At 41.5% G+C, this 17,738-nt stretch overlaps 1 protein-coding gene across 1 annotated transcript in view; it reads left to right on the top strand.

Annotated features, from left to right (window-relative positions):
- Positions 1 to 17,738, top strand: part of NRXN3 (neurexin 3) — a 782,346-nt gene that overhangs the window by 423,877 nt on the left and 340,731 nt on the right. Inside the window, exon 6 of the mRNA XM_007448147.1 lies at positions 2,167 to 2,328. Coding sequence (XP_007448209.1) covers positions 2,167 to 2,328 — 162 coding nt within the window. The remainder of the gene's footprint in view (positions 1 to 2,166; positions 2,329 to 17,738) is intronic.

Genomic DNA, 17,738 nt, shown 5'->3' with positions numbered 1-17,738 from the left:
CTGGTCTGAGTCTGTTTGGAGAAGAGGGGAGTTACAAAGCCAAGGTGGACTGCAGCTCCTTTCCTGGTTGTGCCCCAGGTGCCAAGGTTTTCCATAGAGTCTTGGTCTCATTGTCTTCCCCCACTCTCTTTTTCTGTGTCGGGTGCCTTTTTTTTGAAAAACTAACACAAGATCATTCATGCAATGTGTCATTTTACTAACCAACGAATGTACTAACACCCTAACGGCTCATCTTTGTTTTTAGTTTTTTTAATTAACAATCGTTCTGTTCACAATTTTTAATTTCCTTTCTTCCCCCTTTTCCGCAAAGCACTCAGGCATCGGACACGCTATGGTAAACAAACTACATTGTCTGGTAGATATCATTCTTATTGTCTCTTTTTTTGGGTTTGCCGTGTGTTGCCCCCCTTTTCCTCCCCAAACCCCCCTTTTATCCTCTTTAGAGTTGTTTCTTCTTTTAAAATTTTTTGTTGAATTAAATACGAGCCTTTCTTTTTCTTTAAGAAGAAAATGGAAGGGGATGCACCTGTCCTGACAATATTTGGATGAGTTTGGTTGGGACAGTTTTCCTTTTCTCTACTTTGTAATTTTTTTTTCCTAAAAAAAAGTTTTTTTTTTAAAGAAATGTTCTTTGTTGAGCTAAATTTGTTTTGTTTTGTTTTCTTATTTTGCAAGTTCCAAGTTACCGACTAGGGACAACAGAGATTTCTATTGAGGACTTTCTTCTCTCTGTGTCTTCCTACCCCTCACTCGTCCTCCTTTCTTTCCCCCCTTCCCCACTCCCGAATCCCTTTTTTTCTTTCCCTTTTGTGTGGCCATGGCTGCCACAGGTGATCTGGGGAGGAAAGTACTCGACTTCCTGTGTTCTTCCTTTCCCTCCTTTCACCTTACTTCCCACCTTGGCCAAAGGGAGCTGTGCCAATTTGTGTTCTCCGTACAAACTCTGCATGGCATGTTCCTGTCTCGTGAATTTCCCCATGGGTATCAGAATCCTCGTTTTCCTCCTCAGTACTAACAACCTACCAGTCGCCAACCCCACTCCACGCTCTCCTCTCTCTCTTTTTTGTCTCCACGCTTCTTCATGCTCCTCTCACCCTTCATATATTTTGGGGTTGGGTTTGGACTTTTTCTTTTCTTTTTTGTTAGTAAGGGAGGTGGCAGGCAGGGGAAAGACTACCCTTTAGTTTTGAGTGAGTTTTCTTCTTTTCACTCCCATCTTGTTTTTCAGTTGGTTTAGTGCATGTAAGTGTGAAGTGGATTTTGATTCTCTTCCTTAGTGCTCTTCACCCTTTGTCCCACTTCCCTCCCTTTTATTCTTCTGCCTTCTCTCTTGGCTCCGGATGATTTTCGCATGGGTGTGTCAGTGTACGGTGCGTGCACGCTTCCAGGCCCCATCTCTTCTCTGTGCCCTCTGCTCCTTTCATGGATGTTGGGTGTATGGGTGCTATTTATTTCCTGTGGGCATTGTTATTATTTTGGCTATTATGCCTCATCATTCTTTTTGTTAGCGTTGCCTTTTTTGGTTTGGATCATTTCTTCTCTGGCTGGTGGTGATGGCACACAAGGGAGGACAGGGGTTGGTGTCCTGGGTAGTCCGTGGCATGTATCACCCGTGACTCATCAAAATCAAGACCCTTTTCCTTCCCTCCCTGAATGCATGTTTGTCAGCGTGGTGTGAGCCCAAAAAGAAACAAATAAAAAAAGAAAAAGAAAAGAAAAAGAAAAAAAACATCAACAACCAAAGACCAACCCCCTAACAAACCCCATTGTCAAACATCTCCATTGCTGTTTCTCATGACCACTATAAATTACAATCTTTCAAAAGTAAATGCTCATTTTACCAATGAACTGAGACGTCTGAGGATAGTTCCATTTTCTAGCCTGACCAAGTGAAGAGGGCAATGGGTAGAGCGAGTTGCTCAGCTTGGCAGTTCCGGAAAAACTCTCCCAGGAGTCTGCAGGGAGACACTGGAGGCTTGGGCCACAGGGAGGCAGACCAGAAAATGGAACTTGGCTGCACATACCAAAATCAATCCAAATTAGAAAGAATACCTCACCCAAATCTTAATGAAAGTGATGCCACAGGTAGGGGAAGCCCCTGGATTTTGATAGGACTGTAAGGTCATTGTTGGGATTTTTTTTTTTGTCCCTATGTCCCTCCACCAGGTGACAATCTCTGTGGATGGCATCCTTACCACGACGGGCTACACTCAAGAGGACTACACCATGCTGGGCTCAGATGACTTCTTCTATGTGGGAGGAAGCCCAAGTACAGCTGACCTGCCAGGCTCACCCGTCAGCAACAACTTCATGGGCTGCCTCAAAGAGGTAATTTAATTCCATTTAATGCACTGACTGTCTAAGAACAAATGAAATTTTCAGTTCAGTGACTGGATCTGTCCTCTAATCTATTCTATGAGGCCATAGGTTGTAGCAGAAAAGACTCTGGACTTAAAAGTAGAGGCCCTAGGTTTTGATCCCAGTTTAAGCTGGTTGCAGGACCTTGCGCCACTTAAGTACCCTGTGGTTCTGTTTCCTCATCTAACTAATGAGGAACCTGATCCCACAGGTAGCTGTGCTTTATAAATTAAATGAAGTAACTCAGATGAAAGGACGTTGAAATCACAAGGAACTAGACCTGTGTGAAGTCTGATTTTGTATTTTTGACTTGACAAGTAGGGAAGCCTCAGCTAAAAGTGGCTCAATTTGTGGTTGTGTGTCTTGTCTAAAACATAACGTATGTATTATTTTACCTTTGCTAAGCTTGGTGTTCCCAAGAGTCTCATTATTCGAGATGAAGGAAAATTCTCAGAATATAATATTAAGGACCAGAAGACTCGTTTTTCCTTTTTTTTTTCCTCCCTGAGAGCTAGCAGCTGTGAGAAAGCTGCTTTACCATAATAATGGGGCTTTACCATTACTCATTTATTACTATTGTAGCTAATGTGTTGAGACCTCTGTCTGAGAGCAAAGGAGCTTCAGTCAAGTGTAAGTTCAATCTCTAAGGTCAATTGTTGAGGCAAAAAGAATCAGACTTGATTTGCTGGAGTTCTTTCAGCACACAGTGTCATCAGAGCAGTGCACTGCACTTTTTTGTTTAATCTAAACTAAGCTTGATTGCCTAAGATAGCTATACCATTTCCCTGTGGAAATTCCTTGAGAAGCTAACAGTGTTCTTTCTTGTAGATAAAGATCCATTGTGACATGTTATGAGCCTCCTCTCAGGGCACATGTTTTATTCTTATTATGGTTATTTGAAATTTGTTGCACATCAGTTACATATGAGATGGCATCGCACGTGCATTCACTCACGCCACTCGGCTGTGAGCTGTGTCTAGACAGGACTTGCGTCTGTTATACCTGGCATAGAGCAGGTGCATAATAATTATTTATTGAATGGAGACATTTATCAAATAATCATTGGGTACCTTTTCTGTGCTGTAACTAACCTTAATGGCTCTTTGTAAACCACGGTCTCCCTGTTTGAAGACTTTGTAATCTGGAAAGAGAGTTGAGAGCTGTAAGGGAACAATTATAGCTCAGGGCACCCTGTGTTCAGATCACAGATGAAGTGATCTAATTGAGCAGAGGAAACAGATACATTTTAGGTGGGAGTCAGCATTGGAGAAGAATTGGTATTTGAGCTGGGCCTTTGCTGCAATAAACCGTATGTGCATTGAGAGAAAGGGGGAGGAAGGAGAGACATGACAAAGGAGGGAAAAATCCAATTACAGCTTTGTATTGTTCTTGTTCTGAAGGAAAAATGACAGGAGAAAAGTCTTAGAGAGTTTTCCTCTCTCTGCTGGACATTACCTAGGCTTCTGCTGGCTACAGGGTCGCCACAGGTCATTCCTGACGGAATTGCCGCAGACATAGCACACTTCTTCCCTGGGATTTACTCCTATTTGGATAGAATAACGGTATAAACTACTCTGTCTGATGAACCCTGAAAGATTCTTAAACACCGTTAAATCACACTCCATTGGAATTGCACTCTCATGCGGTACACGGGCCTCTCACTGTTGTGGCCTCTCCCATTGCGGAGCACAGGCTCCGGACGCGCAGGCTCAGCGGCCATGGCTCACGGGCCCAGCCGCTCCGTGGCATGTGGGATCTTCCTGGACCGGGGCACGAACCCGTGTCCCCTGCATCGGCAGGCGGACTCTCAACCACTGCGCCACCAGGGAAGCCCAGATAGGAGCATTCTTGTTCCACGTTTGTAGCTCAGGAATGAATTAGGCATTGATTGCTGTGGAGAGCTCGTCCATTTTTGTCGTGAAGCAGCCCTGAGCCTGGAGTTTCTCCTGGACTGGGTCTAGGGGTGGCCTCTAGGACTAATTTTCCCCTGCACACAATTATGTTGAACTATCTCTCCATTATGTATTTTGAGACAAAGGAGCAATTTCCCAACCGCAGATCTGTCAATCAGGAAGGATGCCCCTGAATATTTTGAAACAAGTCTCATAAAAACATGAAGTATCTCTGATGATTTTATCCATGCAGAACCTAAAGTAAATAAAATCTGCACACACACGCACACCCACACACACGTACTCACATACTACACTGTCCAGATGGAGAGCAGACAGCTTCAAAAGTCTGTGAAAAGTGGCACTTAATAGCTTAAAAATTAAAGGCAGTTCTGAAAACCAGTGTCAGTGACAGAAATAACAGTAATAGTAATAAAAATATGCACACATCTTAGCTAGCAGCTAAGCAGAATTTAAATCCAGATCAAGTTAGAAGGAAGAAAGTCCAAAACAATGAAGGAAGTGGTAGGCGAAACAAGAACTTAATATAAACTTTTGCACCATCTCTCCTTTACGTATATAGTATGGTCTTTCTAAGGGAGTTGGGAGGCCTTCTCATTTGTCTGAGTGCTTTAAACAGATAGCTTTGAGTTTAATGAAATCCTGGCATACTCTTTCTTTCCATTTAATTATAATTCACTTTTCTGTGGGAAAGTCTAGGAAATTCTTCTCTTGTTCCTGGCATTTCTCTTTCACAATTTTGTAAACAGTAAAAGCTTCCAGCTATGTTGGGACTTCCCTCCTTGATAAATCCCACTTACCCACGTTAACTGTTTCCCCTTAGAACAGTCAGCAGTTATTTTACAACTTCTTCCCTTCCCTAGCTCCTTCTTGCTTTTTCTGGCACCTCTGGCCATTTGTGGCTCTAAGCGGCCTTAAGCTGAGCTGGGTGCTTTTATGTTTCATTTTTTTCAAAATGGGGACACGGTGAAGACCTTATGGGGTTTCTCTTCCAGATCGTTGATACTTTGTGTGTGGCACAAAATAGTTTTTATCTTTGGAACTACGGTTACTTCACACCTGAAAGTTAAGTTCTGGCTCTGCTCTTCTATCTATCTATCTGTCTATCTATCACATCTTTATTGGAGTATAAATGCTTTACAGTATTGTGTTAGTTTCTGCTGTACAACAAAGTGTGAATCAGCTATATGTATACATATATCCCCATATCCCCTCCCACAAGAGTCTCCCTCCCACCCTCCTTAACCCACCCCTCTAGGCGGTCACAGAGCACCGAGCTGATCTCCCTGTGCTATGCGACTGCTTCCCACTAGCTATCTATTTTACATTTGATGGTGTATATATGTCCATGCAACTCTCTCACTTCGTACCAGCTTCCCCTTCCCCCCCTCATGTCCTCAAGTCCATTCTCTACGCCTGCGTCTTTATTCCTGTCCTGCCCCTAGGTTCTTCAGAACCATTTTTTTTTTTTTTTTAGATTCCATATATGTATTAGCATACGATATTTGTTTTTCTCTTTCTGACTTACTTCACTCTGTATGACAGATTCTAGATCCATCCACCTCACTACAAATAACTCAATTTCATTCCTTTTTACGGCTGAGTAATATTCCATTGTATATATGTGCCACATCTTCTTTCTCCAGTCATCTGTCGATGGACACTTAGGTTGCTTCCATGTCCTGGCTATTGTAAATAGAGCTGCAGTGAACATTGTGGTACATGACTCTTTTTGAATTATAAGGTTTTCTCAGGGTATATGCCCAGTAGTGGGATTGCTGGGTCATATGATTGTTCTATTTTTAGTTTTTTAAGGAACATCCATACTGTTCTCCATAGTGGCTGTATCAATTTACATTCCCACCAACAGTGCAAGAGGGTTCCCTTTTCTCCATACCCTCTCCAACATTTATTGTTTGTAGATATTTTGATGATGGCTGTTCTGACTGGTGTGATGTGATACCTCATTGTGGTTTTGATTTTCATTTCTCTAATGATTAGTGATGTTGAGCATCTTTTCATGTAGTTTTTGACCATCTGTACGTCTTCTTTGGAGAAATGTCTATTTATGTCTTCTCATTTTTGGATTGGGTTGTTTGTTTTTGTGATATTGCTGGCTCCACTCCAGTCAAAGTGATTGTGGATTTCACCTGTGCACACAGCTCCTAACTTGATACCAGAGTAGAAGCACGACAGAGAGGGTCCATGTTATCATCCAATTATTGAAGTACTCTGCATGCCCTAGTTATCAATTCAATATTTGTGTCCACTCAAGCATCACAAAAATTCCCGCCTTGTTCCTCTTCGTGGTTTTGTGTTCTAACATGTCTGTCATATTTTTTTTCTTGTTGTGTCCCCAGCTCTTAGAACTGTTCTTAGCACCTAGTGGGCGCTCAATAAATATTTGCCAAATGAAATCACATGTTCGTAAGTTTAAGAAATAGCTTTTAGGTAAATGCTCTTAGGCACTATTGACAATGTGACTTTCTTGGGATCATTAAAGAACATCCTGACATGGCAATAGTTGAACCTTTTAGGAACCTCCCAGCTATCTGAAATGAGTGAAGTATTACATAAAAAGGCCCAGCAAGACTAAAAGAAATGGGTTGGAACCCACTCTGAGAAGAAGGGGATTGAAAAGGCTTTGAGGAGGCATCGTAGTATAAATGAAAAGAATACTGGGTTTAAAATCAGAAAACCTGATTGGGAATACCAGCTTTATTACTTTACTGGCTATATGGCCTGGAATAAGCCACTGATCTTATTTGAGCCTCAGTTTCCTAACCTATAACATGGAGATAATAAGACCTCTGTTGTGTTCTTAAGAACAAATAAAATAATATACGTAAAAGTGAAATCATACATAAATATACAATGATGTTTTTCTACAGTAATGATGATTAAGGATTATGTAATCATTCTTATAAAACAAATTTATTTATGAAATAACTTTAAGAGTAAGTGAATATACATTAGCACATGCGTATGTTTGTATTTCCCATATTACCAAATCACTATCTGGGGGAAAAACACAACTTTATTCTGAGGTTTGCCTTACTAAAATTCTCTCATCTTCACTGAAATTGGAATAACCCATCCTACCCACCCTCAGTCATTACCTAGTCTGTTTCCTTTGGACACTGGTTTATTTGACAACTGTCAATCTCCCTTCTACGAAAATGTAAGCTCCCTGAGGACAAAGGCCTCATCTGTTCACAGGTGTTTCCCCAGCACCTAGAAGAGTTCCTGGCATAAAATAAAACACTCAATAAGCATGTCTGGAACAAATAAATAAATTAATTCATTACTGAGCTAACCTCATGGAGCTCTAAAATCTGGCAGAATTTAGATCCACAGGTATATGCTGAAAAAATACAGTATGCCAAGGACTGTGCTAAGACACAGAGATGAATCAGACACAGTTCTTGCCTCAGAGGACCTCACAGTTAGTGGGAGACACACAAATATAATTTCAAGGAAAAGCAGTTAATGCACAAAAAAAGAGGCATTCACAGGTGCGGTGGGGCTGCTGAGGAGAAGGACTTAGTATATCATGGGGTTCAGGAAGATGCTGTGGAGGAGATGATGCCCAGGGGAGGCTTGAAGACAGGTAGAAATGAACAGGGAAGAAGTGGTGCTCCGGGGTGATGGGGCAGCATGAGCAGGGGCCCAGAGACAGGGCACGTCGTGGTGTCTGGGTGAGGAGCTTACAAACAGTATATGCCAATGTCAGGGCACAAAACATAAGATCGGGGGTTCTGAAAATGTATCTGAAAAGTTAGGTAGGGGCCAGGTCATAGAGAGCTTTATATCACACTCTACCCTTGGACTTTAGGTAATGGAGAGCCATCGAAGGATCTGAACTGAAGCAGTAGAATGACGTAGATTGACAGCTTGTCCGCCAGGTTTTAAATTCCTTGAGAACTGAAGTTAGTCCATCTACTCCTTCTACTTGATTCATCTTTTCGTCCTAGGGAGATGAGGCAGAGTTGGGAAGTCTGGTCCACTGGCTTTAGCACTGGGCCAGGAGAGTGTGCCTCTCTCAGTCTTCAGGTTTCTGTAGAAGAGTGCTTCCTTCTAACTCCCATTTCAGTTTCCAATGACCCTCCTTGTCAGGACATTTGTTTCTCCTTTCCTCTGTCCTGGACATTACTGAGGTATTGTTGGATGAAGCACAGTGCAGTAGAGGAAAGCCAAATCAAGGCTGAGTTGCATGAATAGTGTCTCTATTATGAGGACCAGGGAGCTGACTAAAGCCCATCACAATATCCTCCTACGTGTTGGCGTCTTCTGTGTTGTTTGACTTGGTTCTTTCTACACCCATCTTCCTTTCCCCTCAATCTGTTACTTCTCCGCTGGCATGTTGGTTCTCCATTTGGCTCTCCATTGCCCACGGAGAAGCTCACCTGCTGCTGAGAACTCTGAGACCGACTTGGTCTATCCCACCTTTCTTTTCTCATGGCATCTCTAGTGAGGAGGAAGGAAAGCAGGAGAACGGGGAGAGTGGAACACATATTTAAAGGAAAAAGGATCGGGTAGAAAACATCATTGTGCACATTACAATCCACATCCCTTTGTGAGTATTAGCCATTTAAAACTGAATGGGATTTTGCAGCCAGAGATAGTCTCTGAACAGATGATTAATGGTTTAATCTGTAATAACTTTACATTTTATAGAACCCTGATAGGAGTCCACATCTGGTGAGCCAAGCTGTTTAAGGCTGTGTTAATTCTGTTAATTGCTATACGTTTATTTGAATTGCTGGCACCTGTGGGCTTTAGGATAATGTGTTTGTTGTTGTTTTTCTTTTAAAAAAGTATATGCTTATTTTGTCCTGTCTCACTGTCTTTTCTGCTGTCTGTTATGCGATCACAATTTCTCTTCTGGTTTTTCTTTTGTATTGTCCTCTTTTTCACTCGCTATACTTTTTTTTACCCCTGTTCTCATTTTTCCTGCCTCTGTGCTTCTCAGGCTCTTGTTTTGGTGTCCTTCCTGATTTCTCAGGTGGGGATAAATCACTCTGTCCATAACTAGGCAAATTTAGGTCATGGCATTGGGCCTAAAAATTTCCTCTTTCCTAGCTTTGAGAATACTGTGTAGCCCCATGATGAGCAAGATCCAGTGAGGGTTTTAGGGTCAACATGGAAGATGAGAGGAGGGTTGATTTTGGAAGCACAAGTCCAGGGTTTGAGTCTTGCGTAGACTTATTCATTACCAGCTGCAAGGCTCTTAGCAAGCCACTTGAATGCTCTTAGCCTCAGTTTTTTCGTCAGATAATAATACTTACTTCAGGCATTTTCATGTTGGGAACAAATGGGATTAAAAAAAGATGGAGGTTCTTTATAAACTGTAAAGCACTGTGCAAATGCCAATGTTACTATTTATGTTAATAAATGAAACCAAATTGATCAGGTATGTTTAAGGAAGCACTTACTGCTATTTGCTGTTTCTGCAATTAAAAAACTGCAGAAGTTAGGAGAATCCAATGTATCTTAAAAAAGAGCAACTGAATTAGAACCTGGCTACCGAATGCATTTCTGGTACTAATTAGAAAACCATACAACCTCTTTGAACACCCATGTCTTGATCTGTAAAATGAGGATCGTTGTCTTGTCAAACCAAACACACACTACTGTGGAATACTTCTAACGTAGAAAAACAAGTTGGATAGCAAAGCAGAATTTATTTCCCCATCCTTAGGAAGGTACGCACAGTGTGAGCTTGGAGGGAAGAATGCCTTGGCAGAATGGAAGGGCCAATGCAAAAAAGGAGACCAAGAAGGACAAGATTCCAACAAGGTAGAAGAAAGTAGAAACATGAATCAGAATCTGGGAAATTGGAAGAATGTAGCAGAAGAAGACAAGCAAGAGGAGAAACTGTGTCTCAGGGGAGGCCTGTTGGGTTGACCATAGAAATTGCCATTTTTCTGGGTAAGAAACAAAAGTCAAATATTGGCAATGTCATGTGAGTCAGTTTAAGAATGAAAATTTTTGAAGAGGATAAGTTGGATCTTCTTGAAAAGAGATTACCTTCTGGATTACCAGGAGCTGAAATGGGCAGGGGAGAGAATGGTATTTGATGCCACAGAGAAAGAGGAGACAAAGCCCTGAGCTACTGGGGATGTATGATGAATATGAGGTTTATTTCACAGAGGAGGCAAGGTGTGAGCACTTAGCCCAGGGTGGCTGTAAGAAAGTGGTGTGTACCTGAGGAAGTGTATCAAGGGGGGCTGAAGCCGCAGGATATTTAGTATTGCAGGGCTGTGGCAAACAGAAAGACGTTCTTCAGTTAATGCCTGAAGAAGATATTAAAGAATGGTTTGCTACTTATAATTGATGGGCTATTGATGGAGAAGTAAGATACGGTAGACATTTTTTTTAAGAGATCTGGTATTCATTTTCCCTTATTTCAATAAATGTTTCCTGATTTTTATTTTCCTTCATGCTCAGTCCAGTGATTTAGTGGCATTGACTCCATTCCTGGCTCACCTGATGAGCATGTGAGCTCTAAGTCCATCAGGAACTTCCATTACCCTGGCTGTGGTTATTTTGTTCATAGCTGGGCACCTAACCCACACCTAATGTCACAGTTTGGATCAGTGACATTCAGTCTCAGGACTCTGTTTATATCTTGTAGGGGGGTACTTCACCTTCCTTTGAGCTACAACTTGGGATGGTATAAAACTGACTTTCTGGCCACCATCTTGCCTCCACAATGGGACTGAAAATGAAGCTAGAATGGAGAAAAGCGGAGCTAAAATATGGGGAGAAACTAGGTTCTGGTGACATTTTAAGGCCCGGGATCGAACATTCTTCCACCTAGACTACCTCTGGCTTTCCAGCCATGATTGACTACATTCCTTCTTCTGTCTAAGCCAGCATGAGCTAGATTTCCTGTCACTTGCAACAGAGCCCTAAGTGATGTGAAAGAATTCCTCACTCCTGTTTTACCCCTGTCTTCTCTGACAAGAAAATAGGTCTTTGGCCAGGAAAAGATAGACAAAGTTAGGAACTTTAATATCAGAGCCTGTTAGAAAGCACCTAATTGGTCTGCATTAATTCAAATTTCTTGACTTAGATGAATGATACAGAGAGAATTTGAAAATAAGATTTTTGAAATCCAGTTGGTTTTTGAGAAATTGTAGAGAATGGGGGAGGTTTGTAATGACTAAAGATGGAAAAAGTGTAGATAGTGCAAGTTATGGGCTTACGAACTTCATTGACATCTGGGAAAGATTTTGGATTGCATTATTAACAGAAGATATGAGCCCACCGAAGAAAAAAGAGAACCATAGTCATTCACTAAAAGCAAGCCATATAAGCAACTAAACTCACATATTATTCAGTATTGTTACTATACTTAAAGCTCAGAAAAGTACCGTGGGCCTAGCATAGCTAAATATCAGCAAGGTATTTGGCAGTACCCTTTGTGATATCCTCATCCACAAGATGGGGAAAAAGGGATTGGATGTAAGAGCTATTCAGTAAAGGAGTGTCCATTCAAATATACCACTGGGTCCTGGTAAATGGGTCCATTTTGACTTACATGGAAGTTTCTGGTGAATGTCCAATGCTTTGTCTTACTCGCCATTTATTAGGGGCTTGAGGGAAGGTAGGAGAGCATGCTCATCAACTTTGTGAATGGCAGGGAGCTGAGAATGATAGAAATTATGTGCCTTAATGTTCTGAGACTGAATTAATAAAGGTATGAAAACAAAGGAGGTGACAGTTCTATAGTGTAATTTATTGGCGAAAATAGTACGCTCTGGAGCTAGAGTTCTTGGCTGCAAAACCCACCTCTATTCCCACTGTCTGTGGAATGCTGGGCAAGTTACTTAACCCTCTCTGTACCTCACTTTGCTTATTTATTAAATGGGTGGAATAATTACACCTACTTGATAGGGTTGTTGTGAGTATTAACTGAGATAATAATTTTAAAACCCTTAGAACAATGCCTGGCATATAGAAAATGCTTGGTAAATTGTGTTTATCAACATCATCATCACCACCACTGTGTGATAATCTGGTTACTGGGAATATTTCTCTTCAGTTCTGAATGATAAGCACTTAAAAGGTTAGCTGACTAGTTGACAGAACATGTTTAGAGCTGAGCTATGAAACAGATAGAAGTGTGCTCAAGAGTCTGACATAAAAAGAGTTGACTGATGGATCCAGGAAGGTTTAACCTGAGGGAAAGATGCCTGAGCTCATGGGTTGAGAGTTGTCTTCATATGTGAAGGACTGTCTTATGAAGTGGATTTGGACATGGTTCATATATCCTCAGGAAGAAGAACTGGGGCAATTGAGTGGAAGCTGGGTATTAAATACAAGGAAAACATTTCAATGAGAGCTGTCCAAAGTTGCCTTTAAAATAATGTATTCTCTGTCACTCAGGGCATCCAAGCAAAGTCTGGGCAACCGTCTTGCAGAGGTTGTAGAGGAGATTATAGCGCAAATGAGTAGACAGTCTTGATTTTCTAGCTTCCTTCTAAACATAAGATCCTATACATATACATACTCCATTCTTTTTTTTCAGATTCTATTCCCATATAGGTCATTACAGAGTATTGAGTAGAGTTCCCTGTGCTGTACAGTAGGCTCTCGTTAGTTATCTGTTTTATATATAGTAGTGTGTATCTGTCAAACCCAATCTCCCAGTTTATCCCTCCCCCCCTCTCCCCTTTGGTAACCATAAGTTTATTTTCTACATCTGTGACTCTATTTCTGTTTCGTAAATAGGTTCATTTGTACCATTTTTTTAGATTCCACATATAAGCAATATCATAATTTGTCTTTCTCTGTCTGACTTACTTCACTCAATATGACAATATATGTATCAAATTATCACATTATATATCTTAAACTTACAATGTTATATGCCAGTCATATCTCATATATGCCAATCATATCTCAATAAAGCTGGGGAGAAAAAAATCCCACATAAGATCCTATAGTGAATGAGCCTTCTGAAAAGAAAGAATGGGACTTATTAATTAGAGCAGGTTCATTGTGTTGAAGACTTTCCTGACTAATCTCCAAATCAGTTGACTACACATGTCCCACCGAGACTCACAGAGTTGCCCTTGCAGTAGGATTTGAGGTTCCCAGCCACTGTCATCACTTATTAGTCACTTATAATTATTTCTCTTTCCTCAGACCTTCACTGGCATCATCTCCAAAACCATGATAACCACAGCAGTTATAATCATAATAACAACAATAAAGACTACCAGTTATTGAGCACTTAACAGTGTGGATGCATGTGAAGGATGTCTCTGTGGCTAAGTGTTTCATATGTGTTCCCTAATTTAATTCTCAAAACAAACTTATGAGGTGGATTCTGTTACCATTACTAATTTGAATGTAAAGATAGTGGGCGTCTTGCCCAGGGCCACTCAGTTAGCAAGGATTGGAGCTGAGCTCTAAATACTGTTGCCGTCGTGACTCTGCTGCCATCTCTACCAACTCGATCGAAAGACTTGGTGAAGAAGAAACGGAGAAAGCTTTTCAGGAAAAGGTTGGTAATTCTGTGGTTAAACCCACACTAGGGAATGGTCTCTCGCTACTGTTTAGAGGCTTCACTTCAGAGGAGAGGTCATTTAATCAGGCAAAATATGTCCTGCTGGGAGACTGGATACAGTTACGTATTTCTTTCACCTTGCCATTGGCTGTTCTGAGAGGAAGGCAGTTTTTGCTTGATTTCCAACTCTGGGCACACTGATACTGCTCAACCTGTTAATGGAGGAATGATTTTTATTATGGGACCTGAGTGGGTAGTAGCTCCTCTTGGTGTAAACACCAAGCAGTGGAACACCTTTTTCTTGAGGTGGGCAGCACATCTGTACTTTTGTTCCTGCCCAGTATTTTCTGTGAAGTCGGAGCTATTTGCCTCCAATACCCTCAGAAAGCCAGAATGAGGAGCTTTTTGGGCTTATGGTGAATTTTCAGTCTGATTCTGGGAGTCTCTCATTTAGCCTTGCCATTTGTTTTCTCTTCAGGATAAATTCAGTGGAACTCATTGCTTTCTAAAAATGTCACTTATTTACAGCAAATGTAATCTACCACAGCATTCCCACTGAGACAAAGTCTCTTGTGTCTTCAAATGCCTCAAAGGAGACAGAAAAAGTAGTCCTTGTACACATATACCTACAGGGTTAAAGTCATCATTGAGCTAATTAATTAGCTAATGTTTTTTAAAATTGCTTTGCCAATGCCAAAACGACTGACATTAGCGTTATGTGCTTTTGTAACCTTGTGTTCCGTCCCCCCATGTGGACAGTGTGCCACAACTAGTTTCTGCATAAATTTCAAGAGAGATAGAAGGACACATCTTTCACTTTGAAAATCAGTGAAGGTGTAGCGTAGGGCAGCAGCGCTGCACGTCAATCGTCAGCCAGTAAAATTCCCCTCCTTCCCTTTCCCCTCACTTCTCCCTCAGCAGCCAGTATTGGCAGGTGGTTGCTCTTACACGTCATGGAGACCATAGAAAATCTTTAGCTTATGCTTTGCTAAAACGCTTCTCCCTCCACTTTTAGATTTACCTTCAAAGATAGTTATTGCTACCTTCTCTTCTTCTGTCCTATAGGATGAGCTGTCCTCCTCTTCTCTGAGTGTAACTGCTATTCTCTTTTGCCTCTTCTGAGATTTAGCCCCTTTAAGGAATCGCTCCCTTTTCGGTTACCTTAGATTTTCTCTTCACCTCTTTTCTATTCCCTCAAACCAGAGACGTGCTCAAAATAATTTTCTTGATTCTGTTTCCTGATGAATTTGCACCTTAGTTCATTCCTTATTTCGGTGGAAAACTTCTTGGGAGAGTTGTATGTGTGTCCCACCTTCTCTACCTCATGGTTACTCCATACTCTCCGCGATTGCAGCCACCCACCAAAGCGCCACACCTGTCCTCAGCACTTTAGTAGAATTGTGTCTTCTGGCTTTGCCTTGCTGAAGTTAGGAGCACTTTATTGTATGCTCTCACAGCTCTCAGTTCTTAACTGCCTTGCATTTGATAAGTGCTGTTATAGTTTATAGTACATTGTATTTTAATGATCTGTGCTCATATGTTTCCCTAATGGTATGGGCTTTTGGGAGCAGGGACTAGGATTTCTACAGATTGAGTGCTCCCTTTAGAGTTGCATAAGTCCTGGCACATGAGTATATGGAAAACATTCTTCAAAAAATTAATAAATATTTGTGAATATCAGTAATAAAACTATTGCTTTAAATTTCCATTTCTGCCTATATCCATTTTCTCAACAGCATATCATTCATTGACTTACTCATGAGTGCAGTGTATATTCGTGGAGCGACTACTGTGCTATCAGATCTGCTCTAAGTGTTGGAGTATGTGGTGAATGAGACCATATATAGGGTCCCTGAGCTTATGGAATTAATGTTATGGTTGAAGGAGACTAATAGCAAGTGTGTAAAGACCTAATTAAGATACTTTGCAATAATGATCTGTGGTATGAAGGAAGTAAAAGAGAATAACGGGGTAGTGAGTGGCAAGGAGGTTGGGTCTCCATTATTAGACTGAGTGGTCAGGGAAGGGCTCTCTGAGGAGGTGATAATTAAGCTGGGACCTAAGATGCAAGAAAGAGTCAGCTGCACAAAGATCTGGGAGAGGCTCTTCCAATCAAAGGAAACTGCAAGGATGAAAAAGGACCCCAGGCAAGGGAAAGCTTGACATGTTCAAGACATGGCAAGGAGACTGATGTAGAAAACAAGCTAGTGGTTACCAGAGGGGAGTGGGGCGGGGGGAGGGGCAAGTTAGGGGTATGGGCTTAAAAGATACAAACTACTCAGTACAAAATAGATATGCAACAAGGATATATTGTACAGCGCAGGGAGAATTACAGCCATTCTCTTATAATGACTTTCAGTGGAGTGTAATCTGTAAAAATGTTGAATCGCTGTGCTGCACACCCGAAACTAAAATAGTATATTGTAAATCAACTTTACTTCAATTTTAAAAAAAGAAATGGTAAGGAGACCACTGTGGCTGTGGCTTAGGGAGAGGGGGCGGTGAGAGGAAAAATGTTTATGCTTAGACATCCGGCTTGTCTTAAAAGGTCCAGGTTAGGCAATATCAACGTGTCAAGCTTACCTCCACCTTGGAGTCTTCATTTGCTGTTTGTCTCCTATCTAGGTTGACTTTCTCTCTCCCTTTATTCCAGAGGACAAGGTGTCCCTCCAGGTTTCTAAGCTCACCTGCTCAACTCTGCTGAGCATCTCCTTCTCTCCTGTCACCTCCTGGCATCTGCTCTTCAATTATCCCCACGCTCTCTTGCACCTTTGATCCTTGCCTCTCTTATTTGTTTTTCCTTTGCAGGCTACAAACATGTGCTAGTCTAGCCTGTCCTTAACATGAAATCCTTCCCTTGACCGGTACCTTCTTAAACTCAGGGAGAGAAAGAATGCTTCTTTCCCAGAGATAGTAGGAAAGGAGACAAAACACAGAATGATTTTGAGGTTTGAGAAAGGAACGATGAGAAAACTCACATGGGATGATCCATATCTGTCTAGAACAGAGGCGGGGCAGTGTGTTAAGTGTGAGAAGAATGCATGGTTATATATAATCCGGTAGGTTTAGAACAGCTGACACTACTGTCATCACACGTTCACTCAAGTTGGAAACCTCAGGGTGAGCTCTGATCTTTTCTTCTCATTGCCCTTCTTCCCCTCTGCCCTCATCGCATCAGCCCAAAATCCCACTGACAATCCCCTTGTTGTATTTCTCATTCATTTCTTTCCTTTCTAGACAGTCGGCTCTCTCCTCCCCCTCTGCCTTCACCTGTTGTTGTGGTGCCATAACGAGTTTCCCCACCTCCATTCTCTCTGCCTGTCTCTGTAGTCTGCATTCTGCCCCACCTTGCCTTCTGTGCTGCTTTTCAGTAACATCCAGTGTCCACCAAGGGCATGTGTTCTTCAGCCGCCCACTCATGGCCTTCCGTAGTTTGGCTTCAACTTGGTCACCTCTTCCTCATACTTCCTCTCTCTATTTAACCAGAGTGGCTATTTCATCTTATTCTAAATAGATGTTTTGAGTTCTTGCTTCTAAAACTTCTTTATCTGGATATCCCAGCCAAGGATTTCACCCTTTCTCTCTGCCATGTGACTCTTACCCATTCTTCCAGGACTCATCTCATGGCTGCCTGCTTGACCGATCACCCTGGTTAGCAGTGGTCTTTCTCATTTCTGAATTCCAAGCACGTTTATATGGTATGTTGTGTGGGAGCTCAGATTTTGGAGGCAGACTTCCAGGCTTAAAGTTTTGTTCTGCCACTTACTATCTGCATGCCCTCGGACAAGTCAGTCAGCTTCTCTGAAACTCAGTTTCTTCATCTATAAAATGGATTTCTTTCTATTTTTTTAATTGAAGTATAGTTGATTTACAATGATGTGTTAGTTTCTGATATACAGCAAAGTGATTCAGTTTTATATATATATATATATATATATATATATATA

This window comes from Lipotes vexillifer, unplaced genomic scaffold, assembly GCF_000442215.2.
Source record: "Lipotes vexillifer unplaced genomic scaffold, Lipotes_vexillifer_v1.1 scaffold542, whole genome shotgun sequence".
NCBI classification, from domain to species: domain Eukaryota; kingdom Metazoa; phylum Chordata; class Mammalia; order Artiodactyla; family Lipotidae; genus Lipotes; species Lipotes vexillifer.
The sequence above is the reverse complement of the archived record's forward strand: the minus strand, read 5'-3'. Positions and strand labels throughout refer to the sequence as shown.